This window comes from Mustela erminea, chromosome 2, assembly GCF_009829155.1.
Source record: "Mustela erminea isolate mMusErm1 chromosome 2, mMusErm1.Pri, whole genome shotgun sequence".
In the NCBI taxonomy this organism is placed as follows: Eukaryota; Metazoa; Chordata; class Mammalia; order Carnivora; family Mustelidae; genus Mustela; species Mustela erminea.
The window spans coordinates 77639980-77666202 of NC_045615.1; the positions used below are offsets into that span (position 1 = coordinate 77639980).

A 26223-nucleotide genomic window follows, 5' to 3' on the forward strand; every position below is an offset into this window, starting at 1 on the left:
CAAAGATGCCTAGAAGCAACTGTCTGCTCCTGAGCCTATATTTGTCTCCTACCCTTGAACAGAAACACGCTACAAGTTCAAAAGGTATCATTTGATATTTTATAACCCTAAAATATGAGCCAAAATAACATGTCTTCTAGGATCATGGCCCTATACTGATTGAGATTCACAACTTTGAATAGAATAAGCTTAAAGAATTTTGGTTCTCTTCTCTCTTTGGGTTTAACTTCACAGTGGGTAGAAGGGTAGAAGGAGAAAGTAAGAGTAGCACACGATTACTGGCTACTCTTCATGTATGTGAGCGGGACCCGCCTCTTAACTCTTGGGCAAGCTACTACTGATAAGGTATGATTCAAAGGCAGGGCCCCCTGTGCAGAAATATGTATTCGCCCCATCACCTGACTTCCCAGCATCATAACTCTGGAACATGTGGGATGCTAAGAGGAAGGAAGTGGCACAATCAAGCCAAGAGAAAACCTGGGCTAATAAAATTAATTCTCCTCTTTGCCACTGGAGGTCAGTATCTGACTGTTGACTGAGATCAGTTCTAGTGGTTTGGACAAAGGATTTCTCTAGCTCCTTCTCTCTTCTAAAAAAGAATAACAGAAACGTGAAATTTCTCCAAAGTTTTACTAAAGTCAGTACACAGAGAGTATTAATATTCATGGCATTAATAATATTAAAGATATTTAAACATCTTCTTGCATAATTTTAAAAATTCAAGCAAAATGACAGTTTTAAACCAGATCTGGAGAGACTGGGAAGCCAAGGCTCATAGCTTCTGAGAGATCAGTGCTCAACTTTTTTTCCACTTCCGGCAACTTCTCTGAAAAAAGCTATTCTTTCTGCCAATGGTGTATTACAGGTAATGCAGAGCACATCTGCTCCCCTCACATTCCTTTGTGCGAGCTACATTTCCCTTACAGGGGTCGAGGGAGGCACAAGCCACCTTGAATGCACACACTTGACCTGAGGGTATTTCCCCCCTTCTACACTGTGGCACTCCCAGGAATGAAGTCAGTGAAATCAGTCTTCTACAGAAAGAAAACTTCAAGATGTGTTGGGGAGAGGGGCATGGGAGGGGAAAATGGGCCAGTAACCAAGCCAGAGCAGCCCGTGCTGAGTGTAAGGCAACCCGTGCACTAGAAAGAGCTAGACATCTGATGCTGGAAAAGCTGGATTCACACCTACCCCACCACTGGCTAGCTCCCTGACCTTGCATAAGTGCACTACTTTAAGGGTTTCAGGGGTCTTATCTATACAATGGGAATAATAATAATACCTACCTCACAGTGTTGCATGAGGCTCAAGTGTACAGCAAAGCACTTTGTAAACTGTGAATGAGGAAGGGTACTGATATTTGTTGAGGCTGGAATTGTGTACATCTCAAATCACCCTCACATTAACTCTACAGAGTTTTCTCTCTTTCAGATGGGACAGCTAAGTTTCAGCGTGATGAAACGACTTCTCCACGTTACTCGCTAGGAAGCCATTAAGGCCCCAAATTCAAATCCGAGTCTAACACAGAGGCGCTCGCTCCTCTTCACATTGTCCTGCTTCTCACCGTGTACACGTGAGCTACTATTTGAAATCATGGGATGATACAGTCAAATCAGTGCCCTGGCACAGCCTCAAGAGCCCACATCCAAGTAAAATTTTAAAAAGGTTTCAAAGGCTTAAAGAATAAGATGCCGGGGTATTACAAATCTTGGAAATGCACATCTGTTTTTTTAAAGTGAGAAATTAGATTGCAGAGATCCGGTCTTTTTCACCAACTTCAACTGAGAGCAAGTACCTACCTACCTATCTCTGCTAAACCGGCCTGTACTTTATGGAGGTAACACTGCCATCTGGTGGGCTCCCAGGGTATCACAACTACAGGCCATCTTCACAACTCAAGGCAAAAACGTTATTTTAACTCCACACATTTGCTCCTCTATGTCTTGCTCCCCGTTATTTAAGGTCCTGCTTACATCATTTGACTCCCCTACCAATGCTACCTCTGAAAGTTAAGTTCATGATTATAAAGTACTATCATAAAATTCATCTTTGTTAAAATCAGAGTATGACTCAATCTAAAATCCAAGTATGACTTAACTGGGACAACTTTTGGACAAACCATTCTTAATTATTTATTAGAATGGTATTTATGGTTAATATTTGAGGATGCTCTTAGGTTTGTGCCAATTTTTTGATAGTAAAGAAAAAAAAGATTACTTAGCCCAATCAAGACTTTCTACAAATAAGAATGTGGTGGCGGTAAATTATGCATACACCCAAGAGGAAAATGTGAGGTTAAAACTATTTAACATCAGAATAACAGGTGAGAGGCATGGAACACAAGAAAACCAAAGTGTTTCCCCACAATAACTCTTCTGTTTACTTTTAACAAGTTAACAAGGTGTTACTGTTTGTTTTTAATTTGGTACGTTGCATGAAATTCTTACCAAAAGCAAGATACAGACTAAGTGACTTCTTGAAACATTATGAAGATATTAAGTCTTAGCCTGTGAAAGACTATGGAACAAACAGTAACTTTCAACATCTTCTAAGTTCACACATGAAAATTACTGAACAAACATCAAAGACAAGGAGAAAGACAGAACAGTCATCCTTAGGTCTTGGTGAGTTTTGGATACCTACCCTGGACTTGGAGTTACCCATTCCCATTTCTATATCCTTCTGCAGCCGGCTCCTCCTGCATTTGGAAAAGTTAATGATCCGCATGACGAAATAAACAAATGACTTCGGACTAGGAACTAGACTGAAAGGTGGAGGTAATGTTTTTCCATCATCAAAATAAGATAACCAAAGTTTTGAACGGGCAAATTTCCATTCTACATCACTGTCATCCTGTGTCATAAAAACAGAAAAGAAACAATGATTCATTTCGAGTAAGGGACAGGCAGGGCTAGGAAGGGGCATATCGGTGATGGCAGGGGTGGGCAGCTATGGGATCAGGCTCATAGAAATCCCCCAAATGCAAAGGTGTAAGGAAACCAGAGAGAAGGGAACCAACCAGACCAGCCTCCCTAGGTGTCAGAAGTGGAATCTTGTTATATGACAGCTACAACAGTTCCAATAAAGAATTACTGGACCCTAAAAAGGAAGTAAGCCATTACAGGTGTTGTCACTAATCCTTACTCAATGGTGCTATCAGTAGAGAAGTTCAATAAAAGACCAACCCTCACAGCCCTCAGTGGCAACCCTGTCAGGACCCCTCTCGCTCCTGAGAGCTTTTTCTCTATCCTCGCTTAATAAACTTCTATCGCTTTCCTCACTCTCCTTTGTCCGAGAGATTCATTCTTCAACTCTGTGAGACAAGAAACTCATTCTCCCCCTTCAATTTTAAAAACAAAATATTCCAGTAATTGATTTCAGTAGGATCATACAAGGAAGCTAAATTACACTTTTGAAATAGAAAAGTGACTTATGTACATTTATCTGCATATAACCTCTACTGGCCTACATATATTCTTAGCACCGCTAAGAATGTTTTCATTTTTTTCTTCCATATGCCTGTCTCTACCCAGTGAAACTGAACCAGAATGTCCTGTCCCCCAGCCAAAGATAAAGCAAAAATGCTAGAAAAATTCAAGGTCAAGGAAGGACAAAAAGATTAACTCCTCCCTCCCTTCCCACCCCTGCCAATTCCACATATTCAACAGGACTTCCCCACTCTTCACCTGGCCTCCCCGCTCATCTAGACCCATCCAGGGCAGGCTGTAGACAGACCATAACACACTTCAAGAGCAAAAGAAAATAAAATAGCACTAAGCTGAATTGCACTTCGGAGGTTATGTGTCGGCCATTTGTCCTCAAACGTCATATGAGGCCCTCAGTGGCCTATTCCTATCTTGTTTGTCCTTTTGATGAAGGATAGCTGGAAGGCAGGCAGGGAAGGAGAAGGAGCCCCACCCTAAGAGGAAACTACCCTTAAAAGGATTTTACACCACTCTGGAAGGAGCCCTTCACCTATCCCATGTGATCCAGTGACAAAAACCTGATTGGGTGACAGGCACAGGGAAGGTTGATCAGATTACAACAGCCTGTCTCAACAAGACCATAAAAACCCCTAAACTTGGAAACTCTGGTAACCACCTTTTTGGATCCCCTTCCTCCTTGGGAGCCTCTTACTACCACTTCACTATCACTCAATAAACCTTGGCTTGCTGCCCACCACTCTGTCTGGTCTACCTCTTCATTCTTCAGAGTGGTGTGACCAAGAACCATGGGCACCAACAGAAGGAGAAAATATCCCTTTTATTCTCGGTCCTGGACCATGGTGATGGAGAGAAGAAATGAAGTGGAGGGGGTTCAAAGATGGGAGAAGTTGGCTTGCTTATCTCACACTGCCCAGACTGCCGTTACCACAAACAGATACTCATGATCCCACAGTTTTCATTTCTGGGAGACCTAACTTCTTCTACTTTGAGATACCATTTTATGTGTCTCTAAAACACACACAGTCTCAATGCACTTAACAAACAGCAAAACACTAAAGAGATATTGAACACAAACCTGGAGGACATAGAAAACACACATGATCATGAAGGAAGGTACCAAACCTAGCCTAATCCAAAACAAGCAGAGTGACTTCTAGAATACTAAAAATTCTGACTGGATACAGAACATCATCTGGGTTTGCCAGACATCTAGGAATTCCCCTACTTGATGAGGGAGCAGGAGGCTGACTGAGGACAAAGCAAAAGCTGGCACGTTGCACCCCCTCCCTCTCCACCCACTCCCCACCCCTGACTGCCATAAAAGAAAAACGAATAGTTAACTTCCAGAGATCACAATCCTGCAAGACAGGAGTCTCCCTTGGTTTACCAATGTCCCAGAGATTTACAACAAAGAAGCTATCTTAACAATAGCACAATTTCCAGAGGCAAATAACTCAGTTCCTCAAGCCCTAAATAAAGTTAAATTTCTTCTAAACCCAAATCTCACTAACAAGGACACTCGATAGGAGAAATGTGGAACTTTATCTCCAGATCTCCAAGATAGTGTCGAGAATCATTCCCAAGCATATGGCCCATTGATATATATCTAAAGGGTCTCACAAGAAGATTTTTACTACTAGTAATAAATAACCTTTCTCCCAACAATAGCTAGCCTCTCAAGGTCCTGGAGATCTTGCTTCCAAAATTCCTTAGAAACTAACATCACCCCCTTTGCTCTCAGGATAATGGCGCAGCAGCTCTTTCTGCCCACGGGTCCTGTCCTCATGCTTTAATAAACCACCATTTTGCACCAAAGATGTCTCAAGAATTCTTTCTTGGTCATCGGCTCTGGACCTCAGCCCACCGAACCTCACCCATGTTCCAGAATTTCATCATACTGAGATCTTTCAGATGGTTGCCTGGCTAATCTAGGAGAGAGTAAGTCCCCTACAGCCAATAGCCAATAGTTGTAGCCCCTCATTTCAAAACTTTTGAAATATATTCTGAGAGGAGGTGAGCCTATCTACCCAGGAAGAAAATGCAGGGAAAGGTCCTGGCTCCCTCTGCTTGGGTATAAGCCTCTTAATTTAGAAGAGCTGGAAATCCACCACAGGGCAGAGAAACAGATGTAGGATACTATTAGAATGAGATGGCAAAAATAGACACCATGGATAGAAAGCAGGTTTACCTCAATTTCTTGATATGAGCTATTAATCATAGCAATTAACATGTTGAGTAAAACGACCACCATAGTTACATTGTATATTCCATAAAGAACGTATCCAATATTCTCTATGAATTTGTGATCATATTTGAGCACAACGGAAGTGACTTCAGACAATCCAAATATCGACCAAAACAAAGTCTTGAAACTTTCTTCTACACTGTTGAAAGAATAAGGTACACAGTAAATAAACTGACAGTTTTCAGTATGAAAAATTCAAAAGAGAAACCAGATAGGGTTTAAATTCTATACAGAGGTAAAAATGCCATCATTAAATATCATCATAATAAACACCACAAGTATAATTATTTTATCATAATATTTATTAGAAATCATTCTCTCAGGTTTTTAGGGGTTTGTGATTAAGTAATACCAATGCCTAGCTTTTCTAGAAGTTATCATCAAGTGAAATGTCTCTGAACTCAGCAGAGGAAACCTGATGTCATGTCACAATACCCATTCTTTTCTTCTAGAAGGATGGAAATTTGGGGGTTGATTTGGTAAGTGGTTTAGACATTTAAATCAGGTTTTCTGGAGTCGAATAGGTCCAGGAGTAAAATAATATACTCGCTTAAAAACAAAACAAAACAAAACAAAACATATTCCCTGCACCATGGCAGCAGGGAAGAATGAAAACCACCTACATACCCATCAATAGGGGGAGGGTAAATAATTCTGACATCTATATGATGGATGGTATATGGCCACTGGGAAAATGAGACAGATCTATTTACATGTGTTTCTATAAAATGATATCTGAGATCTATTAAGTAAAAAAAATAAGATATAGCAAGAGTGAAATAGTCTACCATTTGACTAAAAGAGTGGGACTTACAAATAAATACTTATATTCTTGTTTGTGTATAAAATATCTCTGAAAGTATCCAAAAGAAACCATTGCCTCTGTGAACTAAGGAGAAATAAGAGGCAGGGGTCCAGTGGTGAAGAAGGAACATGCTTTTCACTATAGACACCACTCCATGAATTTTTTGCCACAAGAATATATTACCCACCTAAAAGTTTTGCTTAACTGGAAATGAAGAGGAGGGAACAGACTGAGAGATTTCTGTTCTTTTCCTTTAATTTATACAACTTACTCCCTGAGTCTTCCATCACAGCGATGAACATGTAGGCCTCTATCAGACTATTTACCTACTTTTATCCCCTCAATGATCTTTGCCAGCTGAATTTGCCTGATTTGGGCCTATAACCAAGTTGTACTTACTGCTTTGTGAACCACAAAAATAATCCTTAAGTTAAACAATTAGACATGTGGAATTCCATTACTTTGGAAAAAGTCAGTCCTTTTTCCAAAGGAACATTAATGGGAACAGTCCAGTTTAAAAAATATATATATATATATATATACATCTATATAACAGATTCTAAATAACAATTCTGTAGATTTACAGGTTTTAGCACTAGTTTGTTTATTCATCCCATCATTCAGCAAATGCTGACAGAACACCTATTAGATTCTAGAAAGTATGCTAGACCCTGAGAGTAGAAGCCTGAATAGAAAGGTTCCTACCTCTACACAGTTACTCTCTATCACAAAACATTTCCCTGCATGATGTTATAGCATAGACGGTAGCAGGAGACTAAGAAAAACTAGAACCTCTCTGTTCCTTGCCATTAATGTAACAGGATCCCCAAATTCTCTGACTCCTTCATCTTGCTCTCTGGCAGACCTTCTCACCTCTAACTTCGAGAACACAGATTCCTGAGAATCTCTGCGGGGGAAGAGGCAGACAGCGGAAAAGGGAAGGTTCCTGAGCTCTGACTCTGGGCAAGAGGCTTTCTATCAATGACTTTATATAACCCTCACAACAACCCAGTTCCAACCTTATCGTGGTTATTGTAAAAAGAAGGAAACTAACACAGGACTGTTGAGTAACTTGACCAAAAGCCACAGCCAGAAACCAGCAGAGACTGTATCTGCATCTGCCTGATTTTCCAGCCTCTATCCTTTTCACCATATCAAGTTGCCACATCCTCACATAAAACAGTGACAACAATGTGTTGTATAAAATGAGCTCTCACAGAGTTTAAAGGGATGGCCATGTGTGTAGGATCTTTCCGTCCCTTCCGGAGTGGGTTCAAGCAGAACTTTTTTTCATTACAATAAAGTAAGTTTCAGTTCTCTTTTACCCCTAAGACTTGCTCTATATACCTATTTGAAAAAAAAAATCATTTCAAAACAATTTAGATACCTGAAAGGGCTTAATATTCTATTTTAGTCTACAGGGAACTTATTGAAGGTCTAGATTCTTTCCAGTGGCATGACAGGTTACAAAGGGAGACAGGGAGGGCTTATGATCTCCCTACCTGGAATGACTACAGTACAAAGGGAGGGCCCCATCCCTGCCCTACTAAATGCTGGTAACTGAGAGTATCTCCCAGCTAGATGTCTCCAGGCTGAGGATACTTCAAGGAACAATGACTAAGGAAGTTTAATCAAAGAAGACTTCCCAGGCAAGGTGAGTCTCCAATGCAGATACCAGGGTGACCACAGGAAGGAAGCAGTATTAGTGTTACAGTGAGCTGTACAACATTTAGCTTCAATTTCTTCTTACTCAACTCTGTACTGATTAATGATACATTAAAATAAAAGCCAATGCTTCTTTTTTGAATAGTAATGGCTACAAAAGGACAAAACTAAATTTAATGTCATACATAATATAAGAGACATCTAGTATTAAAAATTTGCTGCCCAATTCTCTTAAAATAGTCAGTTTTGTCTAGGATTTTTCCAAATTCTGATTCCATTCCATGGCTGAACACTTACCAAGCTCAAAGAAATGAGCCTTTGAAGCAGTGTAATCACACAAAAGCATTGTTTTTAATGGATTTCTTTTTCCCCCTTAAAAACATCTTTATCAGGATTTCTGGATTTTTTGTGTGTTCACTTCATTTGGATTTGTTAGAAATTCTCTCTCATCATACCTTTTTCATATTTACTTACGTGGTAAAAGCAGCATTTACTTTAGCTCCAAGGTAGTAAGAATACAGTATGAACATGCCAATCATAAAGGCAAGAAACACCATAATAAAGAGGACCATGAACTTGAAAATGTCCTTCACAGTCCTTCCAAGAGAGATCTGCAAGGGGCCAAAGCTCTCATTTGCAGGAAGGATATACGCAATCCGAGAGAAGCTGAGCACAACAGCTATAGCATATAGGCCTTCAGATATGATCTGAGGGTCAGAAGGGAGCCATTTATCTCTGGCTAGAAAAAGAGAGAGAGAGAGATTAGAAATGGAACTTTTTATTCATTGCTAGCTATGCAAAATAAATACCTTAAATAATATCTATTTTTTAGGTAGATTTTTTTTAAAGATTTATTTATTTATTTGACAGACAGACATCACAAGTAGGCAGAGAGGCAGGCAGAGAGAGAGAGGAGGGGAAGCAGGCTCCCCGCTGAGCAAAGAGCCTGATGCTGTGCTCAATCCCAAGACCCTGGGATCATGACCTGAGCTGAAGGCAGAGGCTTAACCCACTGAACCACCCAGGTGCCCCTAGAATTTTTTTTTTTTTAATCTTGGTTGAAACTCCTCTAGATTTAATTAACTGCCCAGGCATGTTTTTCATGTTAAACCAGAAGCATATGAATTCCACACTAACATGGAATCTTTTACTAGAGGAAACACTCTTGTAAAGATATGAAGCCTGCTTCACATTGAGTAGAAACAGAATCATGTACAAAAGATACAGAAAGAGGTTAAAAATCCTTCATCAGACACAGACTGTGTCCAGAATGACAGAACAATTGACTTGGCTAATTTGTTCCCTCAGTTACTAGATTTATTGATGTGCTATTTTGTCACCCCATAGGCTCAGTTGGCACAAAACTTCTTTTTTGTATTTCATGGGGAAATTAGTTCATCTGATAGTTTGTGCAAGTAAAACGGCATATTATGAGAAGTAAGAATGTCAACCGAATCACAATGGTGTTGTCAGTGTGGTATTTGAGGAAAACAACTTGTTCCCAGAAAATGTAATACGATACTAAGGTATAAAAATTTGGGGGATAGATTCTAAAGGAGGACTCCACCCCTTTCAAGGTCACTTATTTCACAACAAACTACTGGATACTCATTCCCAGGAGGGTCAAGAAATACTATGTGGCTAGTTGTGTGCAAACCGAATTGTTCTCAGATGAATGAATACATTGTAGACATTTTCAGCAAGAAAAATGAACATTTATTGAGTGTTTAATGTGTACCAGACACAGTGCTTTCCCTTAGCTCTATGGATTTGGTGTTATTATTATCCACTCCTTAGAGATGCAGAAACCAATACTTGGAAAGGCTAAGTACTTGATCAAAATCATACACACAATAAGAAGTAAATCCTGAACTCACAAATTTCCCTTCAGATGACAGTCAATTAGATACACATGAAGACATTTAAATAAATAAGTTACTAAAATAGGATAGATGTTACACAAAAATACAATTTAAGCTAACTCTTTAATTATAAATGGTAATCATTTACTCATTTGATCTGGTCTCCTTGGCATAGAAAAATCCTCGTTTGCTGACAATAAGAGCGAAGGTGTTTAAATTTCACAATGTGTGAAACGTACATCTTATATTTTGGAGCAGGCACTCAGTCTTCTTTAATAATGTTCACACGCTACTTGTACTTATCGCAATGTAAGCCTTAATGATACTTGTAAAGAATTATCCTTCAAAATCAGAACCCATCTGAACTCTGTGCCTGAGTTTCCTTATCATTAAAATAAGGGGTAGGCAATACATTTCTAAAGTCCTGTCCAGACTTAAGATTGTGAAACTACATGAAAATTTGCTAATCACACCTCCCCAGTCTCGCCCCAAGGGAGAGGAGGCTCACATCACTTACCCCTGGTTTGTGCAGGCAAGGATGGAATCACTGTCCTTGCACCCTGGTTGTCAGCGGGGGCCTCCCTGCTCTTCATGACACAGAGAAGGTGGGCATGAATTCCCTTCCACCTTGTGTTGAGGGGCAGGACATCACCCCAGTATTTCTGCGTGTTCTCCAGGGCTTATGATCTCATGTCACTTTAGCTCCTACTTCCTGCCTCTGCTGAGTTTTTGTTCACTTCACCTGAACAGCAGCGCAGCACCTTTTACTCTTTTATCCCCTCTGAACCACGCTCTCGGGGACTCATCTTCCATCTCAATCAGTTTATCAAGCTATTTTCCCCCCTAGTTAAGACAGTTTCATACCCTAAGAATATATACGAGTAATTATGTTGTTGGGCTCAAAGATAATTTCCTCCTACCCTGAAACATCTTCTTCGTAGAGATTTGAACACTGAGCCACAGAGAAGTAAATTAACTTGAACGAAGTCACAAACAGCAAGGGAGAGTCATAGCCTCGACAGGAATCCAGTTTTATATAGTTCCATAGCTCATGCTCTCGCCTCTGTTCATATACATTCAACACACATCTCATACTAAACATGGACATATCCTTCCAAAGTGTGGTTTCAGTACCTTTCCTGAGGATCTTTCATATGAGGACCCTGCAGTCAATAACTTACCGTAAGTGAAATACTGGATCTCCGGTGGAAGCGTAACTTCACTGAGGTCGCTCTCTTGGACGTAACTGTCCACATACTGCTGTGCTTTTGTTGCCTGAAGGAAAGCTAGGAATCTGGCCGTGAAAGCAGCAATGAAGATGGAGAGCATCCCGAAGTCCAGCACATTCCACAACTGCAAAATATATTCCCTAGGTCCTTCCAGCCAGAGCTCCTTACACTCAGACCACATCATTCCTGTCACACAGGAAGGTACAGATTATATCTCACAGCTTAGACAGAGAAGCTCGTACTTGGTCCACCACCAGTCCCCATATAGAAAATGCTCCACAGATAAAGCAGCATATGAGGCACCACAAAGCACCCACTACTGTTCAGCTCCCTGACACCCTGGGAAGAATCACATGGAAGAAAAATCTTTACTAAGCCAGAATTAGAATTTGGAGTAACAGAGTTCTACAACTGGTACCAGAAATGGGATGGGCAGGAAAGAGGGAAGGAAAGTAAGCAAAGACTCTTCAAGTCAAATGATTTTGCCCTGTGAGACTTTTGGAGGAGAGGAGAAAATTCACCTTTGTGAATTCCAATGGTTATCAAACCACAATAATTACTGGTGAAACAACCCCTAAATGAGAAAGTTATGGTAGACTTTTAACAAGATCATTTTACCAATCACACAGGAACACTTACATCATTCCCCTACCTTCTCTCTTCTTTCTAGTTTCATTCTAGGGAGGTGAGGAATATCACTGGACAAAGAAGGAACCCTTAAGCAGGGGCCCTAGGATGCTGTGAAGAAACCAAAAGCAGAAAATGCCATTCTGGGAGAAGAGGGGAAAATATTCCAATTTAACCATTTGTCCTGACCATGTAAGGGGAAGACATTGTGGAATTTCTAAAAAGGTATTAGCTCAAGATAAAATTTATAAAATAATTATTTGACCCGGGTTGAGACCACAGGAATGAATGAGGGGAGTAACCACGTTATTAACTCAGGAACTAAGAAGATACCAAAAACACTCTGGGAAAACAGAGAGAACAGATAAAAGTGACTCTGCATTAATGATGGTTACATAAACTAATTCCTACCTCCATTTTTTTCCCTCTCATTGCCTAAAGTTTTTAATTTTAACATAGCTATTCAAAATGGAAACTTGTGGGCCAAGATGAAAAGGCAGCCTAAGTGTCCAATGGTCAATGGATGGATAAAAATGTGATATGTGTGTGTGTGTATACACACACGCACACACACACACACACACACACACACACACACACACACTGGAGTATTACTCAGCCATAAAAACAAATGAGATCTCAGGTTTCCAACAACATGGGTGGGCTTAGAGGGTATATGCTAAGTTAAAGAAGTCAGAGAAAGAGAAAACCATATGATTTCACTTCTGTGTAGAATCTAAAAATCAAAATGAAGAATGACACACTCATCAATACAGAGAACAAAGTGGTGGCTGCTAGAGGGGAGGTCAGTGGGGGGATAGGAGAAAAAAAGAACATTAAGAGGTGCAAACTTCTAGTTAATCAATAAGCCATGGAGATAAAAAGTACAGCACTGGGAATAGTCTGTAGTACTGTAATAACATTGTATGGAGACTGTACTTATCGTGGGGAGGAGTGAGTAATATATAGACTTGTCAAATCATGATATTGTACACCTGAAACTAATATAACACTGCATGTCAACTATACTTTGCTAATAAAAATCTAAAAAAGCAAAAAAAAAAAAAAAAGGACTATTTTAAGGTAAAGTAACAATTAAGGAAACTCTCCAAAAAAAAAAAAAAACCCTGAAACAAAGGCAAAAAATGTTCTTTAATTATCAGTTAATGGCTATTGGGCTATTTCACAAGTATTTCAATGAAATATTTGGTCATCATCAGTAAGTCACATTTTTATAAAATTTATAATTACTCAACAATTGAAGTTAGAAATTTGGTGTATTCATAATTAGGCTCATGTTACACATAAAAATTTTTACTTAGTGTTAAGGGATACATTTTAGTATTATTAAGCTGCAAATCACTCAATTATTTTGTTCTGCTTATCTAACAATGATGATGTTGTCACCATATATCACATGATAACACTTTCAGTAAAAAAGCAGTCATATATATACACACACACACACACACACAATTTTTTGTAGAAATTAGAATATTTAAAATAGTAAACTCACCGAGAACCCAGACCATAATTAGCATCTCTGTCCACGTGAACTGGGTGGTTTTCACCCTGAAGATCTGCTTGGGATAGTCAATAACAGTGATATTGGGCAGCGTGGTGATGCCTTCGAATCTGTCTGAGGCATTGAACACAAGCAGGCCCAGGAAGATGATGAAAGAAGCAGCATGTGCAACAAACTTCATAAAAGGGCTTCGCAGAATTTTCCCCAGCTGTAGGACAACAGACAAAGAAGAAGAAGAAACTTCTACTTTGGAAAGCTTGGCTTCTGCTTTTGAAAATGACGATACAGGATTAAAAAAAAAAAATAGATGAAATGAGAAGACTTTCAAAATTCTGCTTCTGCATGTGAAGAGCTATACATTATGAAAACTACTCTTTAGGGGATGCTGCCTCCAAGAGTAATTTAAGAAGTCTTCAGACTTCATTGTTTCTAAATACCCAATTTGTCTCAGAGTCGACTGCATTCACAGGATTTCTGAAAATCACATGGCATATGCTGGTTATTCTTATTTTTACAGGAAAGACTACGCAACCAACATATAGGTTTTGAGAGTCTGGGAAAAGAAACTCCAAATTTGTAGTGTGTATTCTTTATTGCTTTATAATTGAAACTTTATGAGTTTGGAGACACATTCATTTATAACTGTAGTGTTATGATGTGTTTGTAGTACCTAACAAGGCCTTTGAAGATTAAAAACCTTACTACTACAGAAATAAATTCTTGTTCTCATTTCTAAATATTCTGAAATCAAGCTGCACTTTGTATGCTATAAAAAAAGACAGAAGATATCAGAATCAGGTAAATGTTTTATGTGTTATTACCTCAAGAAGAAGAAGGAGATACGCAATAACTAAAACCTTTAAGTAGGTTAACTTAATTAAGTCAGCCCTGAGTTTGGAAAATCATATAAATAGTATAAAAGCATCTCTAAAGTTCAGTGCATAATTATTTTAAGGTAACTCCTTTAAAATCCCATGTGATATAATGTCCTTAAAAGCCCCATGTTCTAGCAGAAATGAAAAACAATTCTGCCTGTCCCAAGGGCTTCTGCAGCCCAAGAATTAGGTACATTTGGTAGATTTATCAAATAAGTTCTCTAGCCTACATACTCAGAACCAACTTCAAACTCAGTCTGTGACCTTATAAAGCACAAGTGTCACATCTAAGAGAATGCAACTTCAAACAAATGTTTTGTATGTCTGGAACCTTAATTTGATGTCAACAAATCACGGAAGAATGTTAAGCATTTCTGGAGTTGAACATGAATGCAGACAGACAAGTGTCACATTTTCCATATCAGACACAGAAAAAGAAACAACACGTTTACACGCCGCTGTGCTGTTCTGCAGCTGCAAAAAGCCACATTTGCAGGAGCTCATCTGTAGCACACAGTGATTTCTTTGGGTGGCCAAGTCTGTTTCTCATCAAGGCTGATTTTTTAAAACTTGAAATTACATGAAAATAAAGCAGCATGCCTATCTTAACGATGGGATATATGTAGGGAGCTCTTGCTATGCTGTCTTCTTGCCACAGTCTAGGTGGTATACGGTAGATATAAAGGTGGGCTCCAGCAACGATTCGATTCTCTCCTTTAACCGTCTCCACTGGACAAAGAGTTTACCACACCATTTATTTTTTTTAAAGATTTTATTTATTTGTCAGAGAGAGAGAGCACGAGTGAGAGAGAGAGCACAAGCAGGGAAAGCCACCAGCAGAGGGAGAAGCAGGCTCCCCGCTGAGCAAGAAGCCTGCCAGACCCTGGGATCATGAACTGAGCTGAAGATGGAAGCTTAATTGACTCAGCCACCCAGGCATCCCCCACCACACCATTTATAAGAGCTGCACTTTTCTAAGTGAAGAGAAAAAAGGAGTGGACTTCAATGTTTTAACTGATTAAGCTGCCCCCAAAGATGAACACTTAGAAATCAGACCTTTCCAGGTCATTTCCCTCAGGAAGGGAAGATTCTAAAAGGTAGAATTTGCAGGGGAAGTGATTTTTGCTTTAACGCATCCACTCTCATCATTTATAAATTTTAGACTTAAGGGTTCATATATTGGAGGAATGGTAAGGTACTTTCCCATGATACATAATAAAGGAACTTAGTCGACTCATCAAAACTGATCAGAATGACAGACTTTCTGCCTTTAGTTGCAGGGGCAGCTCAACCATGAAGTGAGAGGGATGAATATTCTCACATGCGTATGGTTCCTGCAGAGGGGGCCTCCTTCTGCCAGAAAGACTACTGAGCCAGAAAGATGACAGATTTCCAGGATCATTTGTAAGTGGCCTTGACTCTTTTCTTGAAACTGCCTCTGATTTAAACAGAATCAGACTTTGGAATATAAAAACAAGATTAAAGGATCTCATAACAGCTTCTTCTCCCCAGCAGTACTCTTTATAAACCCAATACAGATTCTGTCAGCATGACAAGTATTCCTTCCCTTCTCTTGTTGGAAGATCTATGAGGCACAATTAAATTGAGTCTATACTGGCAAGATGAGAGAGGGATAAAGGTAGTAAACAAAACGATTCAAGCAAAACTAAATAGATGAACAATCTAAAAGTTCCAAAGTCCCCAACCCAAATTCTACCTTTTAGAATCTTCTGAAGGAACAAAGGGCCGGGGGAACCTGGCATGGACCTTTTGGAATTCTTCAAATTAACCCCACTGTTCGTGACTGCACTTAATACACTCAGCCTCAGGTCTCTTGACAGGTTCCAACGAGTCACCCTTCCATTTCTCAGGTTAACTGCTTCTTGGTACCACTGCTGTAGGGCTGTTCTCCCACCACAGGCCAACTCAGTGGACTCTCTGTTTATTAAGCTGTCAACAGAATTAGCAAAGTGCCACCTCACCCAGGTAGCTTCTCCTCTTTACTACCTTGGGGATTTTATCTTAAAAACCTGGTAAGTATCATATGCCTTCAAATGTGGTCTATCCCACTGTACCAGATCCTTTTTCCTCCCTTATTTGAATTTATCCAGTCATTAAAAAGCAGAATTTGTGTTCCTGAGTCAATTACCATTCAGGGTAAAATTGACAAGAGACTTAAGTAGGGAGCTTTTTCTTTTTTTTATCCCTAGAGCACACAGTACATGAACCACTGAGGAAATGGATGGAGAAAAACACATACCCTGCTGCATGGTGCGATCCAGTAACCAATGGCGAGAAATGGGAGGCCCAAGGCCACAACAAGCACAACCAGACACTTGATAGCTATGGTCTGTTCCCTCAGGCCTGAGAGGTTCTCGTACCAGATTGTCAAGAGCTGCTGCTGGCAGTTGGGGTGAGCCACAAACTGTGGGCAGAAAGAGATGTAGGTTACTGTACCATTGAGGACGCTTCAGCTACAGAACACTTGTGCATCCTGAAGATATTAATATGCACTTTTCTGGAATATAAGCACTAGAATATGCTTCTTTACCTTACTTCCATTTCCCAAAATTGCTTCAGAACTAGTAGAATTAAAGTTGGCAACAAAAGGGTAAAATTGATGTTGTCCTTAATTACAGTTCTTTCTGATTGAAAGTCGCTGTAATCCACAGATTCCTCTTCAGAATCTAGGTGATGGATGCTTTCCTTTGTGGAAATGTGTCCTATCCCACTGTCTGCCAGCTTACTTGCCTTTGGTTCAAGATGGAAAAGAATAGTCGTTTTGTTTATTGTAGACTACGGCTAAAAGAAAAATGTGTCAAGTTTCACAAGCAATTCCTAAAATGTTACATGTAGGAAAACTATACACACCACATGCCCTATGTACGCATACGTCCTACCACTGCAAATCTGCAAAGATCTACGAAAAGCCAACAACTGGCAAGAACTATGCTTGGTCCACACTTGCACTGCCTCCAGGAACTGGCATCAAATGTCCCTTCCTTCCTGTCTCAGTAATCTGTCCTCTTTTGGTTGCTTCCTCTCTCACAGGTCAAAAACCACGGACATGTATCTCCAACAGTTCTTTGTAACTACACTTCTAACCAGGAAAAACTGAGCAAATTATGTTATTTCAGCCCTGCTATTTTATTGTGCCATCTGGTTTTGCTAAGTCATCTGCCAGCATCTATTCAGAGGGACTGGGATTTCATTAAAGGCCTGTCCTTATCCAGGTAGCAGAACGTATTTGTAGTCAGGCTCGTGTGAAAAGGCTCCTACATAAACAGATGTCCATTTGTGACTAGATATGCCTGACTTTGAATGACCAGATGCACTTTGCCCAAACTTGGAAATTATTTAGCGTCATTCACAAATCAACTATGAGTACCAACATATCTTTTTAAAGGGTGTTTAGCAATACAAAAATCTAAGTATCACTCACTATCTTCTAAAAAACAGAATAAAAAATAACAATGAACCTGTTAGGAAGTACTCGTGAAGTGTTTCTTTGTTTATTTGGATGGGTTTTTTTTTTTTTTTTTTTGCAAACTCGTACAAGTAAAGAAAACAGTGCCAGTCCCCACCAGGTGAAGGGTTCATTTTTAATCAAGTTCTAGTTAATGATCCTGATGTCCTAATGATTCTTAGCAACTCTAGGCTATTCCTCAAGTTATTTGGCTATTTATTAATAACACATCTACTAGGAAATGAATAGGTTTCTATTTATTGGTATATAGTTTCCCATTAGTTCTTCTAATTAAAAAATAATAAGAATAAAGTTAAAAAATAAAACCTCATCTCCCAAGGTAGGCAGTAGAGATGCAATTTCCCCCAAATCCCCACTTTTGCCCCTGTGTGCAACTGCCCTCTGAGAAGTCTGGTGAGAACCGCTCCAGTGACAGCTCTGCCACTGGGTGCAAAGGGTCTTGTGCTGATAGAAGGGGAAAGGATGAGTTTACAAATATTAGATTTCCAGTACTTAGCTGAATTTATTTCAGTAATACAAACTGGGAGGATTTGGGAGATTTAAAGTACTACATAGAAGATGCTATCTTTTCTCAATGAGTTCAATATGAAAAAGCATATTTTATCTTATAAGTGTCTTTCCATTCAATAGTAAAAATCCCAGGTCCTAGAGCTCACTCACTGGTCATTGTTAGTTGCTAGATCTATATCAGATCTCCTTTCCAGACTCAAGAGCCTGCCACTCCTCCAAAGTTCTGATTTTTGATTAATACAATTATTTTAACTTGCGATAAAATACGATCAAGGCTGAAAACGCTGGGGGCTTGGTGACAACTTTCTAGGGTTCTTGTTGAGAACTCTGCTGAACTTCCACTTCTGCCCTTTACTCTACTGGATCATCTTCCTCCTGCTTTACCCCTCCTCCTGGTTAAAAATTCTCATCTCCTCTGAGTTCCTACTATGTCATTCATTTATTTATTCATTCACTCTTCAAAATGTCGTACACTCTTACTGTGAGCCAGGCACTGTGTTAGGTATCTGATAGAATAAGGTGAAAATGGAAGCATCAGTATGCATAAAGTGATACGCCTTTCCTCTTCTTGGGTGCACAGTAAAGCTCTCAATAAAAAATGGGAAAAAAAAAAAGTGGAGAGGCACCTGGGTGGCTCAGTGGGTTGAACACCCAACTCTTGATTTAGGCTCAGGTCATGATCTTGGGATCATAATAGGATCCAGCCCCACACTGGGCTCCACACTTGGCGGGGAGTCTGCTTGAAAGTCTCTCCCCCACATCAGCACCTGCCCGATCCCTGCCCCAGGCTCACTCACTTGCTTGCTTTCTCTCAAATAAATAAATAAATCTTTAAAAAAATGGGGACAGTCTCCTTATGCTTGCCAAGATAAATAACCAACATTTAAAACAGTACTAGTTTGAATGTTGGTCTGAAAGTCTTGCTGTTTAGAGGGTCTGTATTTGTGAGAAGTTGGACAGATGCAAATAAAAAGCCCTCCTGTGCCTCCAGCTAGGCTCAGCTGAGGCTGGAAAACAGTGCCTTTGGAGAAATCCACAGGTGGAAGAGACAGTGTCATCCATCAGATTACCACCTGGGAAGCCAACATGCCTCCCCCTCTTTTTTTAATAGGCTGAGGGCTTCTGTAAGATAGAAAATCGCCATGAAGTTGAGAGACAGGTGACATGGGTCCATATAGAATTGATGGACAAATTCCACTTTTGTGAGTGTCCAGCCTTTCTTTCTTTGGTTTTAACTCTTGAAGACAGAAATATTAATGTTGCAGCTGGCTCCCTCTTCTTGTTCCTCTTCCAGATAATCTTCAAATCTGAAGCTGTGCTTTATGGCATTAATTGGACTGTACATATAGGTTACACAGCCCTTAAAGATGTGATAGCTGTCAGTGCTTTTCATATGGCATTATGTAATGATCAATCTTTGACCCACTGTGACTTGCACAATGTAGTGCAAACACTTAATGTATGTTAAATAGTAGCCCAAATTGTGGTGTTTGCATTTTACTTGTAACACTTGAAAATCTGGCTTAACAACTATATTTCCCGTACTCTTAATTCTACTCTCTTCTTAAGTAATACACCAGCATATGGTATCTATTCACTCCTTTCAATTCATAGGAAGAAAGGACAAATGGATATTTTCTTCCAATAATTTAAAATCCTAATTCAAGCACACAAGGAACCCTAAAAAAATAAAATAAAATAAAATAAATGCAATAGTAACAAGTGAGGGGAAAAAGTTAATCCCCCTGGGAGATGAGTTCTGTTCTTTTCAAGGACTTCAAAATAGGGCAGTGACCTTTCTCTCTTAAAATTGTTTACTTCCTAAAAAGTCTCCTAGGCTGCCACACCAGTCATAGCCAGTCGGTTAAAATTTGTATGCTGCATCCTAACTTCAGTGGACCAGCAAATTGAAATTGTTACAAAAATAATGCCCTTATCTGAGGTTTTCTGATTTAAAAGGAGAATGCTTGACACACAAGAGAATCTCAATCTTTCAGTGGAACAAAACTACTGTAGCACAGAGAAGAAACATTTTTTTTCCCTGCCAAATGACTACCAGATTGTAAACTGAACTGCTAATCAAGACAGGTTAATGGAAAACAATGAGATAATTTTCAACTTAAAAAAACATTCACGTTACACTGTCTTATCATCAAATCAGCCCTTTCAAGAACTATCTTCATGGGACTACTGTTGTACAAAAACATGGTAGGAACACTCTGTTTTTGTTTTTAATGACATGGTTGGAGGCACAGTTCATACAATTTAAAATACTGCTATGAATAAAAGCTGCGTCATTCAACTTCTATTTAAAGCTCTTTGAGTTATGAAATATATGGAAATCTTACATTGTATAAGTTTGTGGGATTTCGAACCCAGAGTGCAAAGTGTTCTGTTCTTTTTTGGTGCCAGGCAGGAAGCGGGCCAAGAGTCTGCCCAGTGTGAGACTCAGGATGGCACCAACCAGTACATGCACTCTACCCAAGGTCTCTGTTGTATATTTACCACTCTCATTGCATTGTTCAATTTTTGGAATTAGGGAAAGCACACCTTCTTCATACACAATAGGTAACTGTATGTGCATATATTACCGCATGTCTCTTTTCTAGATATTTCTATAGTTTAATCTCACCATGGAGAAAGTAAGAGAACGAAGAGGAAGAACCCAGGAAATTTCTCCCCTTTTTCAATAGCTCAGTTTTCCACATTCGATGGTCTAGCAGCTTCTATTGTCTTTTACATTTGTCAAGGACTTTCGAAGAATGGACGGAGCTTACTGGGAGCAGTTATTTCTATGCGGGAGAAGGGACTGATGTTCATCCTCAAGTTGCACAGAAGACAGAGGCATGGGCAGAATTAAAACTCAGAGCTTTTGGGAGGAAGTAAATAATCTATTATTCTAACTGGAAAATAACTGATATTTTTGCCTTAAAGTTAATCTTCTGTACTCTTTCAAAAAAACAAATTTCATCTTTCACTCTATTTCATTCTTTTTTTTAGTTAAATTTTTTTCCATTTTATTTTATTTTATTTTATTTCTTCTCAGTGTTTCAAAATTCATTGTTTATTCCATTCTTTTTTGTAGAATAACATGGGTAACTCTACAAATAGTAATAATATTTACTCTCTTTCCAGTTTTATTATTTATCTTAGAGGCACCCCTATGATTCTGGGATGGATAATTGATAACATCCACTCCCTGCCAGAGAACACATTATTGTTTGCTCCTCATCAGTAGCATAAGATTGCCCATTTCACCAGCAGCATTGAGAATACCTTTTATTCTTTAAAAATTTGAGACAGGAAATATTATTTGTATATTAGGATGCATTTATTTTAGTACCAGAGGGTTTGAAAATTTTAAATATGTTTGCTAGTCATTTGAATTTTCTGTGAGTTGCTCATTCAAGCCCTCTGCTTATTTTTCTGCAAAGCTCTAGAAATTTATCTTAAAAATTTATTTAAGCTTTTTGGACATTAAGAATATCAATCTTTTGTGTGTTAGAATTGAAGACTTATACCTTTTTCACATTGCCCTTTACTTTTTTTGTTTATGATCTTTCTGTGTTCAGAAGTTTTAAATTGTAGGTTGTCAGATTGTTTACCTTTTTGTTATTTCTTTGACTACTTTTGTATTAGAAAGTTCTTTCTCACATAAACAGAAACTCATGTTCATGTTCAGATAACCTGGGTGGCTCAGTCAGCTGGGCACCTGACTCTTGATTTCAGCTCAGGTCATGATCTCAGGGTCATGAGATCAAGCCCCATACAGGGCTCCATGCTGGGTGTGGAGCTTGCTTAGGGTTCTCTCTCCCGCTCTCTCTGACCCTCCCCCACATGCGCACATTGGTGTACACTCTCTCTTTCTCTCTCTCACTGTCTTAAAAAATGTTCCGATCTCTCCTCTTCAGGTCTTTCATATTTTCATTTTCTTGACTAACTGCCACTGAGCTCTGTAAGGCCTGGGTAGAACTCGTGGTGTGATTCCTAGGGAAGACCTGAGTTCTGGGGACTGTAAGGTCAGAGAGAAGCTAGTAGTCTCAGAACCAGAGCAGGGGTACTCTTGGGCACGTGGCAGAAGAGACTTCCTGAATCTCTTGTGGGAAACAGCTTACCATTACATAAAACAGGTTTCCTTGGTGGAATTATGAATTGATTTGAATAAATATGTTTATTATGTTATAAGGAAGAAAAAAAATTCTATCACATATATTTTGAAACCCCAATGCCTCACATGTGGCCTGTTCCTCGAGCCCTCCAATTGGGGAACCCTGAGTCACACGCCCTGAGTCCACCTGCCACTCAGGCGGAAACGGTGCCTTTCAGAGCTGCGGACTACCTTTCAGAATACCTCAGTGTCACAGTGGGTAGGGTTCACGTACCACTGTAACCCAAGAAGTGGTTTCGCTTCAGGACTGGAAATGAGATGAAGGAAAAAGGAAGCACCAGAAGGGATGGGGTATCTTTCCTCCTTGTTAGATGGAGACACGTGAATGTTGTGAAGAATGAAGGAAGTCTTTTGGGCTTTTTTGGGCATGCTAGAATAAAGTTTTTATATACACAGAGTGAAGCTTCCAAATCAAATACTTGAACTAATACTCCTTTTATAACATAAAACAAACAAACCCACAAACACCTGCAAAGCCCTAAATCTCCTTTCAGTTTCAAATATATTATTTTGTTGTTTCCTGGCAGTTATTTGACTGATAACGAATTTATTATTAATGACGCTTCATACATTGTAAAGTATACATCGATTTATTGAAGATTAACATGCCAGGAAGACATTCACTGTCTCAAGACAGTTTGGTTAACAGAAGTACATCTATAGATGAACTGTCTCTGTTAATATGACACTTTCAAAGTAATGATAAAGAACCAGTGACAACTGAAATCAATCCTCTCCTCTCAGGCACTAAAGGAAAGAGGTGTGTATTGCAAGATCTGTGAATAAATGGCCAGACAGACTTCTAAAAATGGTTTAATATTAATCTTATTCAAAATTATCTTTTTTCCTTTAATATAGAAAACCTCAACTAGTAAGAATGCTCTAGAGAAAGAAAGAACTATAAGATTTCACTCATATGTGCAATTTAAGAAACAAAACAAGTGAATGGGGGAGGGGAGAGAGAGAGAGAGAGAGAGGCAAACCAGGAAACAGCCTCTTAACTACAGAGAACACAGCGATGGTTACCAGCGGGGAGGAAGGTGACAGGATGGATGAAACAGGTGATGGGGATTAAGGAGGGCACTTACGATGAGCACCAGGTGTTGTATGGAAGTGCTGAATCACTATATTGTACACCTGCAACTAACGTTACACTATATGTTAACTGGAATTAAAAAATAAAAACTTAAATTAAAAAAAAAAAAAGAATCTGCTGAAAGGAAGGCAATTGAGCCCATTTACTTTTAAATGGCAATTCCTTGAAAAGTCATTTCACATCAGTATTTACTAAGAATCTTCACATTTCCCCCATCTTATTAAGTTGATGGGAGATCTGTCATTAATAGTTGACTAAAACCTTGTGAACACTGTATGTGAAAGTTCTCTGGATTGTGGTAGAATCTCTGTGTGTGTGTGCGTGTGCACACGTGCACGCATACAAGGAGAGAAGAGGAAAGAGAGGAAGCTTCCCTTACGCTCACTTGCTGGTAGGGTGCCCACACTTTCCTCCGTTCCACAGGTCAGCGGCATATGCACAGGCTTCTGTTCTGGCTCTGGTTCTGAGTAAGGTTTCCGGAGGCACAACTTACACAGTCTCATTCGTCCATCTCTAATAATTCTGTGAGTCTCCTCAGATCCCTTACTAAATTCCTTTCTGCCTAAAATGACTGTAGTCTACTACTGAGGACAGAGCCCAACACAATGAACATGAAATCTGTGTTTGATGACGAAAAGCTGAACTTGTTTAAGAGTCATCATTCTGAGAACGAATTTTCATAATGTAGAAATGTTATCGGCTAATACATGTTGAATAGTCCCCATGCACTAGACCTGTGCTAATTACTTTATATGCGTTAGCTCTTATAATCTTATAAACTACTGAAAAAGCAGTTGCTTTTGTGGTACCTACATCATTAACTGAGCAGACTGAGGCTTGGCCTGGCTGGGTGACTTGCCCATGGCCACCCAGGGAATAGGTGGTTAACTGAGGATTTGAACCTGTGCAGGCTGGCTCCCTGCCCTCTTAAGCACCATGCAGGGAGGAGAGAAAATTCAGCTATGCAGAGATTAACCAGTTCATGAAACTAGATCTGGTCCTGAAAACAGCTTACTTCTTGGTGATTTGTCAGTTTCTCTTAGAGGACAAAAAAATATTGGTTATATAACATATGAATGCTGCTAAGTTATAGATAACTGAGATTTTTATTAAGGTAAAACATCATAACTACAATTTTCATGATTTACAAGCCCTGTACAAGCAGCAAATATGTACACTTAACTGTTTACCTGCAATAAACAGAGTAAAAAAGTAATCATAAATTTTATTTCTGGTATCCACGGCTCTGGACCTAGACATGTTATTTAAGCTTGGCAAAACTTAGTTTCCTTGTAGATTAGAAATGCCATCATCTATTTCACCTATTTTATAGGTTAAATGGATAATAACATAGGCTAGTCACAAGGATTAACATGACGGCTGTAGCAGTGACTTACAAAAATTTATACAAGTATCATTTTATTATTTTTAATTGCATTGTAATGAGAAGTTCACAAAGTTCTTTTGTGTATCTTAATCCACTGTAATTGTATTATCTGAGATAGATAGGAGAGATTATCCTCCATTCACATGAGGAAATTGAAGTTTAAAGAAGTTTTATGACTTATCCAAGGTCTCACAGCAGACAAAAAGTGGACAGGATTACAGAAGCTAGATATCTGACTCACAATTTTACCATACTTTACTTAACGTCCTTCATGACAAAAAAAAATATCTTTTATCAATAATATCTTTATAATTTAAAACATTTTCTCGGGATTATAGCATCGTTGGTATTACATGTTTATTCCAATATGGTGCTGGATAAAAGCAGACCACTCACCTTTTTCACTTCATACTTAATAGCAAGCTTGACACGACTCAGGGAAGCTTTATGCCTGTGTAGCTCTAGAGGCTCTGTGGATTCAAGATCTCCATTCAGAATAGCTTCTACTTCTTCTGAGTCCCGGCAAAGATCCAACACACCCACCACAAAGTCTTTGCATTGCATGGAGAGTTTCCGATAGTCATTCTAAGAACAAGAGTTTTAAAGTTTAATTCAAAAAGTTTGCTTTAATTCAATGGAAAGTGTTTAAAGTTTTGGTGAATTACAAAAAGGGGTCCCTTTTTCTGGTTGGAAGCTACTGTTCCTACATGGACGCAAGGCTTGCTGAGTTAGACACAAGTGGAATTTGCCCCCAGTCCCAATCTCAGCCAGTATCTTCTGCAATGCACCCACTTTGAAAATGGTATGCACATTTGTTCCTGGCTTGTATTAAGAGATGTTGGCTAAATGCTAATGGGCACAGACCCGAGGACCAAAAAGAGCTGCATCTCTCATATAAACAATAGTTTCCTTCGAACCAAAAGAAAACCATTTCTGTAGTGCAAATTGGTTTAAATGGTAATTTTTCTGAAGTGGCGATCTGACATAGAAGACTGACTACACATGAAAATAACTTGTTCAGTTTCCGTTCTCCATTGCCTTGTTGGTGACATAGCTTCTCAAGGTGTAGTCCTACAATCAGCAGCTTCAACAGCACCTGGGCTTGTATTAGAAATGTATGCTCGGATCCCATCTCCGTTGTTCCGACCTAGAAACTGAAGAGAGGGCTCAGTAATCTGTAAACACACTCTCCATGTGTTTATGATACACACTTATGTTTAAGAATGACTGGTTTCTAGTGAATGAAAAGGGATGGACAGGCACCAACAGAGAGAGGAGGTATTTTTCCTTGTTTGT

At 39.2% G+C, this 26223-nt stretch overlaps 1 protein-coding gene across 4 annotated transcripts in view; it reads right to left on the reverse strand.

Moving 5' to 3' along the window:
• TRPC3 (transient receptor potential cation channel subfamily C member 3) overlaps positions 1-26223 on the reverse strand; it is a 71760-nt gene that overhangs the window by 19036 nt on the left and 26501 nt on the right. For 2 of the 4 annotated variants that reach the window (XM_032333322.1, XM_032333321.1), the window contains exons 3-10: positions 25324-25512; positions 16540-16704; positions 13396-13612; positions 11205-11438; positions 8636-8900; positions 5635-5830; positions 2644-2853; positions 1287-1334 (exon numbers count right to left, since the gene is read on the reverse strand). In XM_032333322.1, coding sequence (XP_032189213.1) covers positions 1287-1334; positions 2644-2853; positions 5635-5830; positions 8636-8900; positions 11205-11438; positions 13396-13612; positions 16540-16704; positions 25324-25512 — 1524 coding nt within the window. The remainder of the gene's footprint in view (positions 1-1286; positions 1335-2643; positions 2854-5634; positions 5831-8635; positions 8901-11204; positions 11439-13395; positions 13613-16539; positions 16705-25323; positions 25513-26223) is intronic. The other 2 variants (XM_032333324.1, XM_032333323.1) reach the window with 1 other exon arrangement.